This window comes from Convolutriloba macropyga, chromosome 7 (genome assembly GCF_964194025.1).
Source record: "Convolutriloba macropyga chromosome 7, txConMacr16.3, whole genome shotgun sequence".
NCBI classification, from domain to species: Eukaryota; Metazoa; Xenacoelomorpha; order Acoela; family Convolutidae; genus Convolutriloba; species Convolutriloba macropyga.
In genome coordinates this window covers 17982523-18001637 of record NC_134474.1, presented here as the reverse complement: position 1 = coordinate 18001637, position 19115 = coordinate 17982523, and the positions used below count along the sequence as shown (strand labels likewise).

At 34.1% G+C, this 19115-nt stretch overlaps 1 protein-coding gene across 1 annotated transcript in view; it reads left to right on the top strand.

The window, feature by feature from the left end:
• Positions 1-19115, top strand: part of LOC142342963 (uncharacterized) — a 102998-nt gene that overhangs the window by 46904 nt on the left and 36979 nt on the right. The window contains exons 6-10 of the mRNA XM_075394643.1: positions 6732-6996; positions 8378-8523; positions 12556-12814; positions 15573-15718; positions 16483-16762. Coding sequence (XP_075250758.1) covers positions 6732-6996; positions 8378-8523; positions 12556-12814; positions 15573-15718; positions 16483-16762 — 1096 coding nt within the window. The remainder of the gene's footprint in view (positions 1-6731; positions 6997-8377; positions 8524-12555; positions 12815-15572; positions 15719-16482; positions 16763-19115) is intronic.

The following is a 19115-nucleotide window of genomic DNA, read 5'->3' as shown; positions in this document are numbered from 1 at the left end:
AGAGAAAAGAGGAATACTTTGATTCTGAATTTTTTAGAGCACCTGAAAAATAGAGTGAATACACTATTTCGAATGAATTTTTTGTTCCAAAAAGACAATCTAACTATCTATTTTTTTCAAATTTTTTTCTCTTCTTCTTTGACAAACTTTTGAAAAAAATCCAAAATCTCTCATGGGCTGCACAACGAAACAAAAATTTTCTTATATACTAAAGTTTTCCTGCCAAATGCCTGCTTTCCAGTCTTTTTTCATAAAACTTGACCACCCAACGTTCGGAAAACCAAATTGTTTTTTTTTGAGAAGTTGTTTTGAACTCACTCTTTTGGGCAAAAATAATGAGTCGATTTTTTTGTCCAACAAAAAAATAACAGATGGATTATATCCATTGATATCAGGAATCAGCTTATCACAGCTGCAACTTGTAATTTAATTTGACCCAATCACTGCCCTGAAAATTTCAACATTCATATAGTGCTTCATTATTAATTACACCACTGATACTAAATAACATTTGGATAATAGTAATACTAAAACGAGGATGGCAACAGTTTGTCTATTAAAACATAGACATAGAATAATGAAATAAAAACGAAACGGAGGCATTGAATAATAGTCACCCAGTTTTCAATTTTCCGCAAAAAAAAAATTAATAGCTGAATAACCATAAAACATTTTAAAATCAACCGACAGGAGCAATTTTTTTTCGAAAAGTTAGTAAGATAATACATTCCCAAAGGAACAAATCATTTGTGGTTGCCAATAGCATAGAAGATATATATACGGATGAAAAACTAAATTTCTTGAATTTTTACACCAACTTATTTTTTAGGGGAATAATTGCTTAACAATTACACCAAACTACTCTTCAAAAATAAGGCATTTTGACGGACCAAAGTTTTTATTGAAAAAATGAAATTTCTATTACTTGCATTATCTTATAACTTTTTTAAACGGTTTTTTTTAAAAATAGTTTAACCATTTTTATAACTAAGGGTTTGTTATAATAGTTGACAAATAAGCAGGTTTTTGTTGTGTAGTTTGTTAACCATGTGATTCAATTTGATTATTGTTCAAAACGTGAGCCTCACTGCATCACAGAAGTAAAAAGTGAGAAAACGAAATTCTGTAAAAAAAGTTGCAGAATTTTTTTAATCTTGATTTTCTGAATTTTATTTGCTAAAATCTGCTAATCATTGCCACTGTAGAGCTTCAAAGTTGCTTCTAGCATAGCAGTTTCAAAAATATGATGTTTCTAGTTCAGCATTGTTGTCAGAAAATAATTTTATAATATAATTTTCACATCATTTTCTTTCTTTTAATAAAAAAGACACCTATTACCACATTTATGAGTAGGTTACGTAAAGATATTCCAATTTTTACGCAAGCAATTTCAATTGCCCCTTCTGAATCCATCCAGCTGTGTTTGATTTTGCTGTAAATAGCTACGCTCTCTGTCATTGCTAAATAGTTGAGACGTCGCGCTATTGTATGACAACTTTGATCAATTTTGTCAACCGAAAAAAAATTCTACGAAATCACATTAAGTTTGCAAGCTCTAAATGAAACTCCAAAAAGACGTCCTGCAGCAAAATTTTGTGCGCGGTTTTTTTCATTTGAAACTACTTCTTTTATTGGACAGAACTTGATTTATTGCAGAATTTTTTTAAACTTGAATTTCTTAAAGTTTTTGATAAAATTGTTACTCATTTCCAATGTAGAGTTTCAAAGTTGCTTCTAGCATGGCAGTTTCCAAAATTTGAAGTTTCTAGTTCATCGTTACTGTGAGAGAATAATTTAATATTTTAATTTTCACACCATTTTTTACTTTTATTGAAAAAACACTTGTTACATCTTTTAGAAAAACGTTGCACATAGTTTTTTTTAATTCATGAGCAGGATAAGTAAAGATTTTCCAATTTTTTGCACACGCGTTTTCAATTGCCCCTTTTGAATCCATCCAGCTGTGTTTAATTTTGCTGTCACCAGCTACGCCCTCTGTCATCGCTAAATAGTTGACACGTCGCGTTATTGTATGATAACTTTGATCAATTTTGTCGACCGCAAAATAACTTCTTCGAAATCACAATAAGGTTGCAAGTTCTAGATGAACCTCCAAAAAGGACGTCATGTAGTAAAATTTTATTCGTGTTGTGCTCTTTACGTTACTACTTGGCCACTGCAATAAAAAAACCACAAATAATCTGTAGACCAGGTTACTGCTCAAATGATCTTCATAAGTCAAACTTTGGCGTTTAAACTCCTTCGTGGTGCCGAGTTTTGAATTTTCGATCATTTTTTTACGATCTGGGACTCTAGATCGGGCAAGGATATCTCTGACAAAGAAGAATTATAGTTTTCTTTTTAATAGCCGCGTCCCAAATTCGAGGCGGTTATTATAGCGCTCCTAATTTTTTTTAGAATTCAAGGAATTTGAATTGTATTGGTGTGCTGTCTTTTCTAAGATCTGTTCACACATTTTTTGGAGTCGACTAAAAATCAAATTGGAGTGGTGTTTTACTGCCGTTTCGGAAATAAAACCGAAACGGAGGCATTGATTATTAGCCACTCAGTTTTCAATTCTTCGCATAAAAAATTAATAGCTGAATACCTAGAAAACATTTTAAAATCAAACGACCAGACAATTTTTCCTATTGAAAATTTACTAAGATAATGCATTCCCAAAGGAACAAATCGTTGGTGGATGCCATTAGCTTAGAAGATATATACAGATGAAAAACTAAATTTCTTGAATTTTTACACCAACATATCTTTTTTAGGGGAATAATTGCTTAAAGATTACACCAAACTAAACTTCAAGGCTATCGCATTTTGACAGATCAAAAATTTAAATGAAAAACTGAAAGGTCTATTATTTGCATTATCTTAAACTTTTTTTGAAACTAATTTTTTTTAAAATAGGTTAACTATTTTTATAACTAAGGGTTTATTTTAAAAGTTGGCAAATAAAAATAAGCAGATTTTTTTGTGTATTTTGTTAACCATGTGATTCATTTCGATCGTTACTCAAAATGTGAGTGTCACTTTTGCAGAACTTTTTAAACTTGAATTTCTTAAAGTTTTTGATAAAATTGTTACTCATTTCCAATGTAGAGTTTCAAAGTTGCTTCTAGCATGGCAGTTTCCAAAATATGAAGTTTCTAGTTCATCGTTACTGTGAGAGAATAATTTCATATTTTAATTTTCACACCATTTTTTCCTTTTAATGAAAAAACACTTGTTACATCTTTTAGAAAAACGTTGCACATAGTTTTTTTTTGAACTCATGAGCAGGATAAGTAAAGATTTTCCCATTTTTGCACACGCGTTTTCAATTGCCCCTTTTGACTCCATTCAGCTGTGTTTAATTTTGCTGTCACTAGCTACGCCCTCTGTCATCGCTAAATAGTTGAGACGTCGCGCTATTGTATGATAACTTTGATCAATTTTGTCGACCGCAAAATAACTTCTTCGAAATCACAATAAGGTTGCAAGTTCTAAATGAACCTCCAAAAAGGACGTCATGTAGTAAAATTTTATTCGTGTTGTGCTCTTTACGTTACTACTTGGCCGCTGCAATAAAAAAACCACAAATAATCTGCACACCAGGTTACTGCTCAAACGATCTTCATAAGTCAAACTTTGGCGTTTAAACTCCTTCGTGGTGCCGAGTATTGTATTTTCGGTCATTTTTTACGAACTGGGATTCGATATCGGGTAAGGATATCTCTGACAAAGAAGAATTATAGGTTTCCTTTTTATGGGCTGCAATATGACATAGAGCAAATCCCTGGATAGTGAGATAATGGCTGGCGTTCACCATCAAAATTTTTATCAAATTTGCTCTTTTTCAGAGCAAGGATGACCAAAATACACGAGGAAAAAACAAAGAAAAATATAATTTGTGCAGGTTTTGTCACACATCTTTGGCAGATTTTTTAATTTATTTTTTTTGAAGAAGATCCAGCGAACCACCTTATCAACTAATTCTAATTATTTAGCACCCACCTCCAAAACAATTGTAGCATTTTTTAACTTCTTCCAAAAAAGACCTAAAAGGAAGCTTAAGTTTGGCAAAAACAACAATCCTAAGGACATGCTGGCATTTTTAGAGTGAACTCATAGACTAGTTAGTGGAAAGGAGCCAAATGAAAACACTGATGATCTGCCAACTTTTCCTGTCACTTAGCAAGGTTTCACCAAATTACTCATTTATCAGTTCTTTGAAAGTATGTCAAAACTCAGCCAGTCAAAAGGGGTCAAAAGGGGTCAGGGGTCAAAATATTTTTGTCATTAATAGCTCATTTTGATAAAACTCTCTTTGAGCAAAAGACTGAAGGTTGCAGTATTGATATAGAAGAAATGAGATACAAATTTATAAAAATTTGTGAAAATTTTGTTGCTCAGTGCTTCATATTTTCTCTTAATACATCAAGGCACTGCTCAAAGCTCTCACAGCTCAACATAGCAATTTAAAACTAGACAAGGAGGCACGGTAATGTGCGTACGCACATAAAGATCCGACCCCGCTCATCCACATTCTTGAATTAATTGGCTACCAAATGATGAACCGATAGAAAATTTTCAAAAACATACATATCGCTCAATAAACAAATTAAAACAAAGTCAAGGCAGAAAGGAAACAGTTGATAAAATTTTGTTAATAAAAAGGTAATTTGAAAGGCACTAAAAGAAATAGCTATATACTGAAAAATATAAATAGGTTGGAGAAGCAATTGAGATCTATCTTTATCAGGTATATGTCGTACGACAACCAAAAGAAAAAAAAAACACACGCAAAAGAAAATCACTGAATATTGCGAGAGAACAGTGTCTCAGCCCAAAAGCGCAAACTAATCACTAAAAACAATTAACCTATTCATATACGCCTTTTTGCAACCCTGTTTATTTTCCCATCTAAGCTCGTCCTCAACTGGACTGTCAATAATGTGATAATTCGACAACGATACAAAATGAACTCAAAAAATCTGCAAAAACGCTTTAAAAAAATTGAAAACTCGTGGTGTAAAACCAAGAATCCATTAGTTAAATATGAAACCGTTACAGAAAAAAATTTACTGGCTAACAGGAACTGAGTTTTTGCTTGTTTTTACTGAGACGGCGCCCGAAGCTGAGAAAAATGAGAGAAAATAGTGGCAAAGTTCAAAAATTCGCCGACATTTTCTTAAAACAAATGAGTTTAAAGTCATCAGAGACCTTGGATTACAACTGAAAGCATTGTCTGATTGTCCTATGCTTCCTAGAAAGCGATTGTGATCATTGACTGGGTTAACTAAGTCTTTGGACTACAAAAACTATAAAAAAAATAATGCAAAACATAAGAAATCCACAAAATTTTTAGAAGGCAATTGGTCACAGCCATAAAAAACACGAGCTTTACTCTGAGACCGTAAAATATGGTCGTCGGCCCTCATTCTTTGTAAATAGTATCTGTCAACAAAAGAGCCCTCGTTTGAAATTTTTATCAGTAATATGCATGAGAAATTTTTTAGGGAAATATATTTTTTAAAACAAGCCGCGCCCCATTAAAATATATGTTTTTACCCTAACGATCCATGGTGAGATCCATATGAGCCCTGATATTGCTGCGCGGCTACTAACACACTCAATTTTTCAAATGGTCGCGTAATAGATAAAATTTTAAACAAAATTTTTCAGTATATCAAAATTAAATAATTGATTTCGTTTAATTATCGAGGTTAAATTTGCGAAAATCTGGCAAAATTATAATTTCAGAAGACTCTTAAAACCAGCTGGAGTGCAACTAGCTCTCTCTTCAAGCTTGCTGTGAATGTGGCTGCAGTTTTAAGGTGTCTACTTCACGCAAATTTGGTGAAAGCGGGCCAAAAAAGCATATTTGATCCCATTTTTGAGTAAATAACTCTGAGTTTTGAAAAATTGAGGAAAATTTTAGCCAAAAAGCTCTGATCGAATAATTCAGCAACCCCCTATATCTTTTAAGATAAGATTATTAACACTATCGTTAACAATTTCAACATATTTTAGCAAAGTTAACAAAATTTTGGTAAAAAAATACGGAAAATGTGAATAAAAACAACGAAATTCACTGTACTTTTCTCAAAAGTTTTAACATCGATAACTCCCTGTAAAAAACGAAAATCAAAAAAATCTTTTTTTTCCATATTCTACGGTGGACGGGCTTTCTAATGATACCACGCACAACTCTGTACGGTGATTATATCGATCGGCCAAAAAACCCAGTTGAGTATATGGTTCCTCCCCCCACTAAAAGTGGGGTCAGAACACTAAATTATATTTTTATCAAGTTCTTTGAAAAAACAATTTACCATTTCTAATTTTTCCACAGATAATCATGAAGAAGATAACAGAAAATCATTTCTTAACTAAATCTTCTTTAGAAAAAAACTAAAACAAAAAGTTGAACTGCAGTAATTTTTTATTTTTTGCTCATTGTTCAAAATTCTATTTTAACTGTTTCCGAGCTGAAAACAATAAAAAAATTTCATTTTTGATAATCAAGTTTTGTTTATTCTCGTTTGTTTTCTGACACCAAATAGTAACCATTTTTCATCCTATTTACCTACTTGTGTGTATTTTTTAGTTCACGATTCAACAATTGTTTGCCACAATTTCCTGTTTTGATTTATGTCTGGAAAAACAATAAATTTCAAATCGGGAAAACCTCTCAGCGGCCATTCTGTGTTCATCCAGCTATGTTTTTGTGTTCTCAGTTGAACCCAGCCTCCATAACACCTGTTAATTGGCGATCGAACCCAGATCACTGTCAGTTACCCAACTACTTTTTCTGTGTGGTTCCGAATGTTGCGCCGTCTCTTGATCTACAGATTGAACAAACTTATACAGAGTATTTCACCCAACTGTCCGACGAGTTTGAGTTCACGAGCAGTGGAAAGAAGTATGGGTTCAAATACTATGAGTATGGAGTTTACGGACTTGTGCCTGAAATGGAGTTTGGGAAGTTCATGCTTCGAGACGGTAATTATGTTATCCCAAAAAATGTAACCTTCTTTAGATCAAGTTTTCATCATGCTTCTCCTGCTTAAGTTAAAACCAGAACGCACAATTAGCTCCTCAGTTCTAATAAGTCTTTTAAAAATACCCGAAAAGCCAAACATCAGAATATGGCTGCATATGAGTGCGAAATAACGTTATTAGCTCATGTTCTTACGTCTTTGAAGCTAAGAGTCTGTTGATTTTAGTCGAAGCAAAGCAATATAAAACCTTCAATTTTAAATATCTGCTCTAGGGTTTTTTGTGTACCCGTAATCAACAATATTTTAGAAATTATATTTTCCTAGTGGATAAAACGTATTAGCTGCGATAATGCGATAAGTAAAATTCATTTTATTGAACTTTACTTAACTCCATGGCTACCTAAGTCGACGTGTCCAGACCGACTAGACCTCTGATCAGACCATCTTCGAAGCACGCCTGTGCATGGTGCGCTCGAGTTTAATGGTCTGGAAAAGTCTTCGAGCGCAGTTTAGTCTGGACATTGGTTTGCAACTTGTCTGACTAGAGGTAAATTCAGTCTGGGACGGTCTGATCTGAGGCAGGTTTGAGCACACTCTAGTCTCAACTTTGGAGCGCAATTGGGTCTCATCAGAAGCTATATTGAACGCAGTTTTCCGCTTTTTTTGTTTACTAAGAGATGTTGGCTCCGTCAAGAAACAAGAATACAGAAGCGTTCTGATAAGAGATTAATAAAGAGTATGCTGGCTCTGAATAGAACATGACCTATTTTTATTGTCAAATGTCTGAGTTCATTTATTGAGTCCAAAACAAGAAACAATAACATACTAATTAAACTATTCTCACTTGGGTTTACTTTTCGTTAGCAATTCTCTTAGAACTGAATTTTTCTAAGTTGATTTTTTTACTGAAAACTTCATTTTATAATGAAATTAATGTGCTCAAGCGAAAATATTTCTTCATTTTCAGAACTATTTTCTGATCAGACTCTTTTGAGCGCACTTTAGTCTGATCAGAGACGCTTTTAATCGGATTTGAGTCTGATCAACGGCAAATTGGAGTACACTTTTTTCTGATCAGGGGTTCAAGGACGCACACTAGCCTGTTCAAAGGAGGATTCGAGCGCCCAATAGTCTGATCAGAGCTTATTACTTCAGCGTGGGTCCATCGGATCAGAGGTCATTTCTGTCCGGGATGATCTGGTCAGAGACCATTTCAGTCTGGCATAAATCTGGGTAATCAGAATTGGAAAACTAAGACAATTTACTTCACATTTAAGATTCAAATACTGGCTCGAAAAAAAATTTGAAAGAAATTTCACTCTGACACTTGCTTTTAAAAATTTTATATTTTTTTTAAAAAAAAAAATTGTATGCCAATTTAGACACTGCTTGTACTAACCCAGTGTCCAACGTGTTCGCTTATGCTGCAACTGGCGGAGAACTGTTGACTGCAATGCAGCCTCTTCCACACATAGAGACTGTTGTTTTGAAGGACTACAGAGGACAGTATTCCTGCTGGACTAGATCGGTGAGAAATTATGAAGTGCCTGTAGGACATCCTCTTACTGAACTGAAACTTGAAACTTCTTGATATGGACCTACTAAAACTTGAAAAACAAACGAAAATACTCGCCAAGAAAACGTCAAGATATGTACGAACTTTTAAGTGTGAACAGAAACTTTGTTCACCTTTCCCCTTGAAAAAAAATCTATTTGCATAAAACTGCTTGCACTGATAATCTACTAATTAATTTAATTTCTTACTGAGACGCAAAAATTTAGTCGTTACCCGTAACTTATTCATATAAATTAGCGTCTTCTGCCAGAGAAGGCTCATTAAAAAGAAACTAGATAGCCTCGATGAGCAACTGGTTGATACTAAAACTAGGTTAATCTTGCCAAGATCTTGCCATGTAACATGGCAAAAAACATATGTACGAACTTGAAAGAATCATTTCATGAGAATCAACAAACAAGATTTTTAAAAACGTTTCAGATGTCAATTTTTTCCTAAATAACTTGCTTCTAGTCTGTTTTTTCATGTGCAAAGATTTATCAAGATGTTGGAAAGCTGCGCCCCGAAATTTTTTTTAGCATTTCTTGTTAAGATCTTGTCAAGATCTTCCCAAGGTGCTCCAAGAACTGTTTGCCAATCAAGATCTTGACTAGATGTTTTGAAAGAGTAGTCAGGATCTTGCACGACATGGCAATGTGTATCATGTTTCACTGGGTTACTTCGGAGAACAGGGAAAAAACGATAACGAAACACCTCTAATGTTAACTGCAGCATTTTTCCCTCTGAGAATTTATTTGAACAGTTTCTACCTAATGGATGATCCCGAGACTCAGTTCTCAATACTCTTACGGTGATCATGATTTTCCTGATTATATTAGAGAATCATATTTTGGGAATAACTCAGCTTGTTGTTCCGACCCCTCTTGAGGGGGGAGGAACTATATAATCAAATGGGTTTTTTGTTCAGTCAATTTTCGCCGATCGATATATTCATCGTAGAGAGTTGACACTGGTATCATTGAAAAGCTCGTCCAGAGTATAATATGGAATTAAAAAGATTTTTTAAATTTTCGTTTTCTACAGGGAGTTATCGAGGTTTAAACTTCTGAGAAAAATAGAGTGAATTCACGTTGTTTTTATTCACATTTTCCGAAATTTTTGATTAAATTTTCGTCAATTTTGCTAAAATTTGACAAATTTTTAAAAATCGTATCGTTGATTTTAATTTTAAAGACAAACAAGCGTTGTTGATTATTTTGATTTATATTTTTATTTGGTAAAAAATGGCTAAATATTTCAAAATTCAGCCTCTTTCATCAAAAACAGAACGAAATAAGCTACTTTAGTCCATTTTGGTTAAAATTTGCCGGCAGTACACACCAAACAACACTAACACCATCTTTTTAGACTCGGAAGGGAGCTATTCCTACTTCAACTTCCACTTAGAGTGCTCTGTAATTAAAACTTTGCCGTTTTTTGCTAACTTTACTCGTTGATTATCAAAAATGCAGAATTTATCTTTGGGTTTTCAACTAACAAATTATCTAAATCTAAAACACTCGAAAAATCAATTGTTCCTGATGGACAAAAAGCATTAGCAAGGCTAGTTTTGGGCCAATCTTGGACTCTTACAATCCAAAGACAATTCAGATTGTAATCAGTCGGTCTTTTTTTTTGAAAAAAAAAAAACTTTTTGTCTATTAATAAAGAACAGTACATATTAAATCAAAGCTCAGGAGTGATAGGTCCAATTGTCTTCCTGAACAGCTCCAAGCCAATGCATTTAGATTTTTACTTGAAAGTTTTGGTCGTTTCGACTTTAAAAAATAATTGATTTTTGATAAAAAATGGCTTGTTTTTACCTCTGTTTCTTTTCTTAGTTTGGTCATTTTGTAGCTTAGGGTCAGCAAAGAAAGAATGCTTCTTTTTTCTACTGATTTAAAGTTCAACCTCTATTTTGGTTTTGTCGGCTTAGGTTATTGTTTTTTGGCTTTGATACTACTAGATTTCATATTTTTTTCTTTTTAGATATTTGCCCATTTTTCACATTTTCTATTTTTATCACATTATCACGTTTTTGACAGTTCCCATATCACTTTACTGGCACTCAAAATGAGGCACAATTGACAATTGAACATAATAAAAATCCTGAAAGATATAGATTATTGTTTTAACGGCCTCGACACTTCTTTCTTGAAGATATTAATTGAATTTTGTCTTTAACTGTCATTTTTACTTTGTCGTTTCGATCGTATGAAATTTCCTGTATAACGATAGCTTTCAATGGCTTTTCATGGAATAATAGATGGGCCGATATTCTGATATTAGTAGATAGCTGATGGCTTCCATGACTTTGAAAAAAATAGTTTTCCAAAACTAAAAGAAAAAATTTTACCTTGGAAATTTTGTTCTTTTTATTTTACTTTTTGTTACCTAATCTCGTTAATTACAGGTCAAATATGGTATTATGTGTGTCAAGGGAAGTCACAAGGGATTGCTGTCCCAAAATCTATTTTTTTAAAAGAATTCGTTATAACCCTTCTGGCTTCGACACCGGTTTTTCACAAAAAAAAGTAAATTAATTCGATTTTTGTCATATTTGACGTCCTTTTTGTAGAGGCAAGACAAATTCTGGAAAAATACAGGTCGCAGGGGCATCCTTGGATGAATAAACGACCCTATTTAAATACTTCAGTTTGTAATTAATGTGTTTCATGACTTTGGATGTTATTTTGTTTCGAAAAAAAATCAAAAGTGTTACATAATTTTGCTCTTTTCTCTTTTTTGTCTACTTGTTACCTAGTCTCACTAGTGAATGGCCTCATACTAAATTATTGATGTTTGAAGAGGACGCAATCGAATATATTTTGAGCGCCAAAATTTAACTTGACGGTTTTGCAGCGTTGTCTGGCAAGTTTCAATTGAAGTTTTGTTTGTTGTTTTTTGTTGTTCTTTTTAACCGCATAAAAAATTGAAAAAGGACAGGTCCTAATGCCTTTCTATAGAAGCATTGATAATTGTAAACCTTTGGGATATTTTACTTGATTTCTAATGGTTTTCTGAATTTAATTATTTAATAAAAAATAAGCGAATTTTTTAACTTTACTGTTTTTGTTCTTTTTTGTCTAATTGTTACAAAACTTTTTTATGGACTTGTCCCATATTTTTTCTGGTGATTTATAAGTTATTTTGTTTAGTTTTAGGTCTATATGACGGTATTTTGTTATTATTTGTTTGGTTTGATTTTGTTATTAAATTTTGTTTTTAAACGATTAAAACGGACATAATGTTTTTGATGTAATTAATGTTTGTTGTTGTTGTTGTTTCATTTTGCTGTTCATCTTGACTCGCTTTCTTAATATTGGCATATCACAGCAATCTAATGCATCAATTTTTACTCCACTGAGTTATTTGCTTTAGAGGCTATCTTATCGTTCATACACAATTTTTTTGAAAAATACTTCCCGAAAAAAAATTTTTTGCGTTTTTCTATCTGTTGCTCATTTGGTGGACAATTATGCCAAAATTGTGGATGAGCGGGGTCGGAACCTTATGTGCCATCTTACATTACCGAGCCTCCTTGTTGTATATAAACTAACAAAGTTTCTACTTCATCAGAGCTTTAGTGCAACGGTATCATGCCTGACTGCGGAGCTGGAGATAGAAGGTTCGAGTCCTCTAAGCGGAAAATGGTTATCAGTATATGTAGTTAGTTAGCTAATACCACTGTTGGGTTGTTACAAAAAATTCAAACTTCATAAAAGTTTGTATAGGTTTGTTGAAGTTTTGAGAATATAAGGGATAGCGCATTTCTTGCAATTATGATTTCACCGTCAAGGAGAATGTATGACTATCTCGTAATAAAACAAATATGCTCCGCGGAAAAACCTTATGGATTTAGCGATATTAAATAAGACCTACCTCCGACATCTAGGAAACTTTGACCCGGAATCTTGATTAACAAATATTTCTCCGCTCCCGATTATAAAACAGTGCGTATACGCTTCTAAAAAATGGTCATTATTAATATCTGTCATTGTTTAGCCCACTGTATATCATTCGTGGATTCCGGACGGACCGGACTGTCAGTATTTATTGAGACCCAAATACACCCTTTGCTCTGTGGTACCCGAGGGAGGAACATCCGACGTCAATGCACTTGCGGGTTTCCAAGAGAACTTGAAGGCATCCAGGGTGAAGGTGTCAAATATTGATAGTGGGTATGGGTTCTACCATCATGGAGACGGAGTGTATACAATGTTCCCCAGTTTTAGAATGGTGACAGTTTTTCTTCCCGGTCAAGGTTGGTCAACGAGCAAAGTGTGAAAAAAATTTTATGAGATTTAATTGCTTAAACATAGTTTCATTAGTGGAAATTGTTCTTCAGAAATATTTTGTACAGTCGGTTTTAATTTTGTAGTTGCCTACGTTGAGCTTAAATATGTCCTTGAGAAAAATTTACAAATATACAAATTTATCATGATTGGTTCTACAGTAAGCCTTCAAACGGTTCAATTGTTAGCCAAGCCAAGTGCAAATTTTAAAGAATTGCTGTTATAGCCATTCAGGGTTACACCTAAATTTGACCATAGCCAACGCTTGTAGATTTAACTTGCCAAACTTAATAAAAGTACCTAACATCATTCTTACTTCATACCGAAAGACTTTTCGAGGACTGTTGGAGGTCTTTTATTATGTTGGTGCGTTGATTATACTCATAAGTGTTGGTACAGTTGGTAACCAAGTTCGGTAATTGCGATGAACCAAATGTATAATTAATTTTCACAAAATTTGGCTCGACGCTTGCTCATGCCAAACTTTAAAACCGCCCACCATTCAATGCCCAATCTTCACGCACAGTTGAAAGGATATCATTTAATTACACCATTCAAATCTATGCATTTTAGTCCAAGTTATATTTCCCGGGTCGAGGTGTCACCGCTAAAAATCGCTAAAAGATGTAAGATTTGCGGTGAATTTGAGTAAAAATGTAAGATTTGCGTTCAATGCGATGAATGCGGTGGAAAAAAACTTTTAAGCGGTGAAAAATTTTTTTTCAGCGCTTAAGCGGTGAAAGAAAATTTATCACCGCTAAAAGCAGGATGCGGTGAAAAAAAATTTCACCGCTACCAGCAGAATGTGTTGAAAAAAATTTTTCACCGCTTCCAGCAGAATGTGATGAAAAAAATTTTTTCACCGCTACCAGCAGAATGCGGTGAAAAAAAATTTTTCACCGCTAAAATCCTAAATCTTACAAATACTCACCGAGCTAATTTCAACGCTTATCTTATATTCACAGGATACATAATTGAAGTAAGTGACAGATGGCGCAGTGGATTACGAAGCTGGTGACGCGCATGAGGTAGAGTTTCAAACCCTTGTACGGCAGTTTCTTTTTTGTAAGAATTCCGGTGAAAGCGGTGAAAAAAAAATTTCACCGTAAAATTCAACAAAACTCAACGCATTTCTTACAAAAATTCACCGCTTTCAGCGCATTCAACGCTAAAAGATGCGGGTGCTTTGCGGTGAAAAAAGTTTTTTTTTCACCGCTATTCACCGCTAATCTTACATTATTTTTTTGTCAAAACCTCGACCCGGGTTGTGAAGGTTTCTTCCTAAAAAACAATAATGCATATAGCAGCTTTGTAGTAGTAAAATGTATTGCGGAAACATTGGCGCTCTTTAACTTTTCGAAAATAACAAAATCTTGACTCCTAAGAGTTAACTTAGAGTTAACTTCTCAGCCCAATCTAATTGGAAGCTAATACTCTGGCAACAACGAATACCTCGCGTTCGAAATTTAAAAAATGGCGCTCTGTCCGCTGGTCTTTTTGAGAAAATCAAGTTTTCTCGTGCCACAATGTAAATAACGCTTAACAAAAGGGTGTTAAACAGTTTATGCTTCTTTTGACATGCCTGATAATACTTCCTTCTTTTTTCCTCGGCGCAGCGCTCCAAAATAGTTACCAAATTTAAATTGCAGTAAAACTTTGTCAAAGTGTCATTGACACTGATGTCAATCGAGGCCGCTTCTTGAAGGCTCAATACTTCCGTGACTAAGAGATCGGACATTTGAGCAAGCTAAGTCAATAATTTTTTTCTGATAACTGCTTCCTTTTGAGTTTAGAACCAAGCCAGGCAATATAATTTTTGCAACATATACATTACATACATTACATACATACATTACATTTTTCATTACACTTTGAGAAGTCAGTCACATTTTTGTAGATGAGCGCATGTTGAACAGTAAAATATCCGCCTCTTCCATCACTTTTTTGCAGCATGAAATCTTAATGCGTTGATTTATCGGGTCAGAATGTTTATTTTTTGGCAGTAAACTTATTTTTCGCAAACAAAAGTTGCTGTCAACCAACAGGAATTCCAATTCTGAAAGTTTTCTCCATACGCATTTTCGCAGGTCACATGTTTTGACAGCTCCAGTTACGACTGACGTTTGTCTGCTTCCTTTTTGGCATAAAGTCCTATGAATTTTTTTTCTGTGGACATCAGCTTTCAGTCTGTTGTCACTGCATTCACATTTGAGCATGTTATCGAATTGGCTGGTTCCCTAGAAGCATCAACTTTGTTTTGTTGCTTTAATTACGGTGCTTTTTTCTCAGACCAGCATCCCTTGATAATAAACAAAATAGCTTTTGCATCAAGCTATTCGCATTGTAAATATCTGTGAGGATACTTGTGTTAAAATGTTTGCTGTATGTATATTTGTAGAAAATTATTTATTATTTCATTTGAAAATGTAGCGTACGCTGTAAGCTTTCAGTAACTCAAGAAGGAAACCCGATTTGACTGAAAACTGAAATTGCTGATATTTGGTTTATAGAGCACTATTGTGGCACTGTTGTATTGAATAAATCACTGAAGAGACCAAAAAATGTTCAGATAGATTTTCATGAACATTTTTTCTACAAAATTGTCGCGTTCGGATGTTAATCTTGAAAGAATAACATCCGTCTTTCAAGATGTTGCAAGATTAACGTCAGGTCTCGGCCATGGGTATCTAATAACCCTGGCCCATGATTGTGATGTGTTGTTTTCAGCAGCAACCTGTGATTCAAATGTGTTCAATGTCATTCAGTCGGCTGATATGGGCGGTGAAATGGTGGAAATGTTTGATCTCTTTGGTACAAGTGATTGGGTTCACCTCAACGACTTGAGGGGCGTTGAGCAGTGCTACATACTACAGGTGCGGCACGTGAACGAATTGCAATAGTAGTACAAGGAGATATAAATAATCTATAAACATTTTAAGAAATCCCAATGGATGTTGGTTAGTCTGTTGTTATATTACAGGTTCAAGTAACCTGGAATTGCAGAAACGTTTTCTTCAATTTGATGGTCACAGAAAATAGAACCAACCATTTTATTGTAATTTCTTATCCCACGTCCCCCACCCCTCTCAGGCTAAAGTCCTCATTTAAAATTACTCCTGACCAGACGCACCTTTATCAATGATCAGACAATACCTGTCAATGATAAGCAGATAGCCAGAATTTGACTCCCCCTTCCTGTGCACGGACAATTTTCTGTTCATGAAGCAACCTTGCACGTGTTTTGAACGTGTTGTTGGAGGGGGGGGGGGGGGGGGGGAGGGGAGGGAGGGTGGAGGGGGTCAAAGCATGCTCAAAGCTGGACCAGTACTGGATTCAAACCAGCATCCCTTACTTGAAAGCCTGGTGTGCTAACCATTACACAAACTGGTCCTAAGCTCCCGAATTTGGGCATCTCTTCAGACGTTTTTGACAGACATAATTTGTAAATGGGGGTCACAAAAAAGCACTATAGAAGAAATAGTAGATGGGGCAAACCTTGATCGTGTGTCTTAGAACAACTGAGAAAAACCATATGCTTGCATCATACATATCACGAAATTTCCTATCAAAATTCCAAAAGAAGATCTTATCACGATATCTTTAAGTTTCGCCGTACTTGGGTTTGTTTCGACATTAGGGTTCATCTTGGGTCCATCAGTCTCAATGCAGTCGAGGGTCCGGGTACTACGACCGGTATGTCTGCTCTGCAGATCCTCCACCTGATTTTATATCAGACTCCGATATACAGGAAGCGAAACAAATTTACCAGGACAGCTTTGCACCGAGCTTCAAATCCCACTTCGTCGACCAATCGGAGAGCAATTACGGGTTTATTGTGTTAGATCACGTGGAACGAGTGGTAATGTTGTTACCGACTCGTCAAGTCGTCAGAGCTGAGCGACAAAAAATACCTTTCGGTAATTGATGTTGATACTGTGTGCCGAAATTTTTGAAAATTATCAATTATAATAAGCAGATGTTTTGACTGCTCTTTTTCTTACTCTAAAAACGGACGAAAATTCTTTTAACCTATGATAGAAAAACAACCCGTGTATGAGGCCAATAAAACATTTGATAATTGAGCAAAAATTGTCATTGAAGTTGAAAAGTATAGAAGTAAAAAAATAACATTCTTGATATTAAGTTGGCATTATAGCATATGTAGTCTGAACCACGAACCGCCGCCCAAAAAGAGAAAAATTCCTGTTGTTGTTGTTCCGACCCCAATTGTGGGGGAGGAACTATATATTCAATTGATTTTTTTTGTTCAGTCAGTTTTGGCCGATCGATATAACCATCGTAGAGAAATGTTAGTGGTATCATTAAAAAGCTCGTCCAGCGTAGAATTCGAAATAAAAAAAGATTTTTTTTGAATTTTGTTCTTTTGAGAAGTTATCGAGCTTTTGAAGTTTTGTCTGAACACGCGTGATATTTGGCATGCTTTTGTTCACATTTAGGGGAATTTTCGTAAAGTTAAGATTTTTTTCAATTTAAATTTTAATTCAAAATTACATTTCACGCCTCAAAATCAAATAATTTTGTGTTCCTAATAGACGAAAGGCATTAAAAAGGCTAGTTATGGTCTCGTAGGGACTTTTACTGTTTAAAAAATCGAATTCTATTTGAGAGCTGCTTTTTGAAAAACTTTTAATTTTTTTGTTTTTAAGTCAAATCACTTAAGAGTAGTCACTTTGAGACTAGTCGCTTTTCATATCAAATTTCCATTATAAGCAAAACCTCATTTACAGTCAAATGATGCCCAATGAACAAGTAATTCGTTTTGAAGGAATCGCTCATGTTTTTTATGGTTTCGATACTGAGTTTTCGTAATTTTAAGTAACATTTTGATTTTCTTTTTGAGATTTTAAAATTTTTGATACCCTATGGCAGTGTCCTCGACTAAAATTGAATAAGGTCCCCTTATGAGCATCAACTAAACCTATCTAGTGAGTGAACAGCTAATGGCTGTTAAGACTTTAAAAACAATTTTTCAAATGTTTTTTAACATTAACCGATCTTAAACTTACTTCTGTGTACTTGTAGATCAGTCTCAATAATGACAGGACCAGTTGGCAATGATGACAGGACCAGTCGACGCCACGAGTTTTTTCATTTTTTTTAAAAAAAATTTGGATGTTTCTTCAAATTTTCGGTTCCTTTTGAAATCTCTCCATATTATACTAATATTGACACTTCCCATTTAGAGAAGCAATTCAATTGATCATAGATGAAATTTTCAGAAAAAAAATCATGGTTTTCATGGGTTCAAAACATTCTTCTTGCACTTTTCTGATGAATTTTTTGTTTGTACCTGTATTTGTTGTCGTTTTCAGTGTCATAAGAACTATTGTGATGACACATTGATCACATAGGAATGACAGATATCATTGCTTTTCCATCGACGCAGAAGTTGGCGTATTTGTTGAATTCGGTTGAAAGCCATTGATTTTAATAGCTTTAAAATTACGGTTTTCTGAACAAGTTCGTGATTTTAATATATTTGTTCATATTTGTTGATTTTACACCATTTTTAATATAAAAAAAACAATCCCATTGTTTCTAAACATTTAATTGAAAATAAAAATGTTTTCACTGAATTTTTCATTTTTTACATTTTTTAATGGCTTCGACACTTTTCCTCCAATATTTGTTGGAGTTGCTGTTTTTGCCTATTTTACTATTCTTTGTCTAGTCGTAAATTTTTCTCTAAATGCTGAGGCTCTCATAAGCTTCCAATTGAGCATCGAATTAACTTGTTCAATACATTCAGTGTATAGCTAAAAGTCTCAAAGTTTCTGATAATTGTTTTCAATTTTTTTTTAATTTTTCACTTTTTGTTGTTCTTTTTGTCATCCTGTATCTTAGTCTCATCATTGAGAGGTCCCATCTGCTTCCTTGTAATTCAAACGTTAACGTTTTTATTGATATTAAACCGTAATTGTTGATTTGCTTGTTGAACATAATGCGCTCTAATTATTATTGCTATTTTCCCGAAGAAAAAGTAAATTTGTGCAGTTAGGGTATTTTCTTACTGCAATTTGACGTTATTAATTTTAGGTGCTTTTAAATTTAGATATTGAGGTTTTCCTGTAAAAAATTTTGTGTTTTTGCTCGTTTTGTTGTTTGATTTTGTTTTCTCGTACTCATATTAATGGTAGATCTCGTGAGCGCTCTAATGAGGCATGGCGTTATGTAATTCATTTAGTAGTTTGAGTTTGTAACGTTTTCTTTAAACTCAAGCATCTATAATTTATTATCTCTTCATTTGGT